At 36.4% G+C, this 5,000-nt stretch overlaps 1 protein-coding gene across 1 annotated transcript in view; it reads right to left on the bottom strand.

Moving 5' to 3' along the window:
* The window catches only part of LOC115217870 (DDB1- and CUL4-associated factor 12), a 54,823-nt gene that overhangs the window by 22,632 nt on the left and 27,191 nt on the right, over positions 1-5,000 (bottom strand). The window contains exons 3-4 of the mRNA XM_029787582.2: positions 3,620-3,823; positions 1,469-1,529 (exon numbers count right to left, since the gene is read on the bottom strand). Coding sequence (XP_029643442.1) covers positions 1,469-1,529; positions 3,620-3,823 — 265 coding nt within the window. The remainder of the gene's footprint in view (positions 1-1,468; positions 1,530-3,619; positions 3,824-5,000) is intronic.

Here is a 5,000-nt window from a genome sequence, read left to right as displayed (position 1 = left end):
CAAAATAAATACGGTAACAAAAGGGTTAAGCCTGTGACTTAATTTATTTTTTCGTTATTCCAAAAAAAAGTTTGTTTCTATGTTTTTGTTTTATGTTTTTGTTTCTCATTGTTTTCAATGTGTTTTTGATGTCCTGTACCCATATATGCATGTATATATACATATATATGTAGATATGTACATATATGTATGTATATATGCATATATTTATAATACAAATAAGAAAATGGAGGAACAGATTCCTTTCAATCATCAACTTACAGTCCATTTTCTTATTTGTATTATGATTTTGAGGTAAAATATTTTACCTTCGCCCATCTAATACAATAAAGGAAATAATTGCATTGCAGTTATAAGCATTTATGTATTAGCCTTTTGGGTACTTCACTAGCAGTATATTGGATAACTGATATCCCACAGTGGGTTACACTCATAACCCCTATCTCACTTTGTACTTATGCATATATTTATATATTATTTATATCAATATTTCCCTATGGCCAGACATGTTCTTACAGAACACTGGAAATGAATGACACTGCTTGTATGACAGGGACACTCATTTACAACTATCACATGATATGTGTGTGTGTAAGTGCATGGCTTAGAGTTTTGGGTGTTTGTAGTCATGGTCATTAAATTGTGGTTTCAATTCCCGAACTGGGTAATGCAATGTTTTTTTGAGCAAGATATTTTACTTCATGTTGCTCCAGTCTACTCTCAGCTGGCAAAAAGGAGCAATCCAGCAATGGACTGGCATTCTGTTCAGAGAGGGGATTTATATGCCACAGAATCTAGGAAACCAGCCTTATGAGTCTATGGAACAGGAAGGACCTTTGATGCTTTTTTTTTTCTTCTTTTTTTACATATGACCGAGACCTTTGGTGATATGGCATGCTTGAGAAGACTCGTCAAGCCAAGTGAATTTGTAGTCATGGCTGATGCTGGTGTTCTGTGCCAGTGGCATGTAAAAAACGCCCATTACACTTTTGGAGTGGTTGGCATTAAAGAAGGGCATCCAGCCATAGAAACCATGAAATCTGGTGCAGCTCTCCAGCTTATCACTTTCAGTCAAACCGTTCAACCCATGTCAACATGGAAAGCAGAAGCTAAATGACGATAACGACGTTAAGGACATGTGTACATCTGTGCATCTCGCTATCACTTGACAACCAGTGCTGGTTTGTTTACATCCCTGTAACTTAGTGGTTAGACCAGTGGAGTAAGTACTAAACTTCAGAAAAGGAAAAAAAAAAGTTCTGGGGGCAGGGAGTTAACTTGTCTGACTAGAATCCTTCAAAGTGGAGCCCCAGCATGGCCACAGTCCAACAACTGAAACTAGTAAAAAGAAAAGATATGCAATGTGTGAAAAAAAAAAGAAAAAAAAAGGACATGATGGTCAATAGCTGGAATGCTTTTGATCATAATTGCAACCTAGGGCTAAATGAAACAACATGGCTCTACTAACCTGTTACTATTGTGTCATCCGTCAACCAAGTCATATCATAGATCCAGTCCTTATGAGCCAGCTAAGGAGAAAAACAAAAACAACAAAAAAACATAAAATAGTAAAATAAAATATGCATTTATGGTGTTGCATTTCTGCAGTATTGCACATTGTTGAACAGCAATGCAATGTTATTGTGTTTTCATTGTATTGCAGGAGTGCACTGACAAAAAAAATTAGGAACAGTAACAAATTTTGCATCATGTGGTTGATATCTCTAAGGAAAAAGTTACAACAGCAGAGTGGAGTTGCAATGGCCCAGTTGTTAGGGCAGTGGACTCGCGGTCGTAAGAACGCTGTTTCGATTCCCAGACTAGGCATTGTGAGTGTTTATTGAGCAAAAACACCTAAGCTCCACAAGGCTCCGGCAAGGGATGGTGGTGAACCCCACTGTACTCTTTCACCGCAACTTTCTCTCACTCTTTCTTCCTACTTCTGCCACAAAGCAGAGGAATCATGGTGTAACCCAGTTTGGTGTGGTAAACTTTCAGACCCTAGTCTAGATTGCAAATCCTCTGTACCCCAGGAAGGTTCAGCTCTCCACCCGTTAAAAGCCACAATTTACGGAATGAGGATAACAATGTAGCTTTCGCACCCGTGCAACCACCAGTCTATCGCGTGTGGTGGGTGGATCTTCAAGTTGCCACACGCATTCTTAGTAGCTTAGAGTAGGCTCGAATTAGAGATTATTCTTTGTGGCTAATGGCGTGAGTCCTGATTGGAAGAAGAAGAAAACACCAACGCATGTGTCCTGATCGGAGGAGGAGGAAGAAGAAAAAGAAGCTGGAGTTTGGCGCATAAATTAACACGCTTTCTGACATATTTTGGAGAAAGGAATGTAAGAACCACCTTAATAATAATAATGATTTCTTTATTAACCACAAGAATTTACATTAAGAAAAAACATTATGGACAGTACAGGACAAAACAAAGAATGTCTGTGTGTGAGTGTTTGTTGTTGTGGAGGGTTTACATGTACACAAGACTAACAAAGTTTATAAAAAAATCAACAATGTGTAATAATAATAATAATAATAAGTCTTTCTATTATTGATACAAGGCCTGAAATGTGGAGGGGGCTAGCTGATTATATCATCTGCAGTATTCATCTGGTACTTATTTCATTGATCCCAAAAGGGTGAAAGGTAATAAAGATAATCCTTTCTACTCTAGGCACAAGGCCTGAAATTTTTGGGAGGAAGGGAATAATAGGTTACATCAACCCCAATGTTTCATTGATATTTAATTTATCAACCCTAAAAGGATGAAAGGCAAATTTCAGCAGAATTTGAATTCAGAGCATAGAGATGGGCGAAATACCACAAAGCATTTCGTCCAGTATGCTAATGATCCTGCCAGCTCGCTGCCTTAATAATATTAATAATAATAATAATAGTAACACTAACAATAACAATCCTTTTTAATATAGGAACAAGGCCCGAAATTTTAAAGGAAGGGGACAAGTTAATTACATTGACCCTAGTTTGCAACAGGTACTTATTTTAATAATCTCTAAATGACGAAAGGCAAAGTTAACCATGGTGGAATTTGAACTCAGAACATAAAGATGGATGAAATGCTGCTTAGCATTTGTCCAACATGCTACCAATTCTGCCAGTTCACCACAATAATAATAATAATATAATCTCTAACCAAAGCACATGACTTCAAATTTGAGGAAAGGATACTTTATCTTATTGAGCCAGGAAGGATTAAAAGTTTAGTCAGTGTTGTTGAGATTTGAACTCAAAACATAAATGGCTATAACTAAATACCACTTAATGACAACCAAATAACATTCAATTAACCCTTTAGTGTTTAAACTGGCTATATCCGGCCCATATATTCTACTCATTTTATGCTCAAACTGGCCAGAACCAGTATCTCACACCTACCCTGCAATGTCATTCTAAAAATAAACAATTACATCTTTCAAATCTTGATGCTACAAGATAATACCAGATTAATTTTTTAAAATGTAAATGAATAAGGATTACTTCTGACATATTAATTTGAACACTTAAGGGTTAAATGCCACTCGGTAACAACTAAAATCTACTTAACCGTCACCAATACAATCCATCATCCTCAACAATAAAACAAGATACTCACTTCTCCAACACAAAGAGGATCGAACGTTGGCAGCTTGTATATAGCAAGGTCATTTGTGGTCTCTGCTCCAGTCGCTAGATAGGTCCGTGAGGGGTTGATTTCAATACTGTGGATACCGCAGGAGTCAGGAGCAGCACATGACGAGCTACTCTTCAGTGATGGGATGTCAAACATGCGTCCAGTTACCACATCTAGTACAATTAACTGACAAAAAGGGAAGAAAGCTAAATATCATAAAAAGCGACGAGTTGTTTCGGTGCCTGGATGGCAGTAACAGCATCCCTGCTTCATGGAGAGAGAAAGAGAGAGAGGGAAAGAAATAGAGAGATATGTAAATATGGTCAGAACAGTTAGCACAGTTTGTTGTTGTCCGCAACTAGGGTAACCAGTGAAATGGCAATCTATAAAAACAAAGAAATTTAGGATATTAACATCAAATTCAAAAGACATAATATCACAACATGGTCAACCCAAAAGGTTTCAACATTTGTTATTGTTGTCACAAGTAAATTCTCTTGATGCATCATTCCAATTGTTGTTGGTTTTACAAGACAAAAATGGAATAAACATTTTCTTCTCATGTGCATCAATGACAACAATATATTTCTAATAAAACTGAAATTACAACAATTTCCAGAGAAAGAGAGAGGTAGAGGGACAGATATAGAAAATAGATTAAAAGACTATGAGAAAATGTCATATTTTATTAGGCTATATATATACATGTGTCTCTGTGTACTTATATATATATATATATAATTGTGTTATGCAATGTATATACCAAATGATGGCAAATTATATGTTCTGGTTCTCTGCTTCCTGTGTTCAAATCCTCTTGAAGTCAACTTTGCACTTTATCCTTTTTAGGGTTGACAGAATAAGTGGCAGTCCAGCATGGTTGATAAACTGATTAATTAGCATGTGGGACAAGACAAGTCGCAGCATCATCTGTTCTGGTTTTTTGCAATCCGAGTCCAAATTCTGTCCTTCACATACTAGGAGTAGGCATCAGGGAAGACCGTGGTGCTAAAGCATCTTTCTGCACATGGACAGATCTCCTATCATCCTAAGAAATGTTGTACTTTTTCAAAGACCAAATACTGTGATGATCAAACTTGTGGTCCTTTCTCCATACCAAATTCCTTAGCAATTGGGCACAAAGTTTCAGAGACATTGGGAAGACACTTGACTCATCAACCAAGTAATTAATCTTATTTGTGCGTGGGTGTAGGTGTATGTATACTTGATGTCTTGTGCTTCCAGTAGAAAGATATATATATATATATATATATATATATATATATTATGGCAAAATCATTTATAAAGATTTATGTGCCTTTATATTTAGATTTAATAATCCAACATAACATATGACATCAGT

The sequence above is a fragment of the Octopus sinensis genome, linkage group LG12 (genome assembly GCF_006345805.1).
Source record: "Octopus sinensis linkage group LG12, ASM634580v1, whole genome shotgun sequence".
Classification (NCBI taxonomy): Eukaryota; Metazoa; Mollusca; class Cephalopoda; order Octopoda; family Octopodidae; genus Octopus; species Octopus sinensis.
This window is presented reverse-complemented; position numbering and strand designations above follow the sequence as displayed.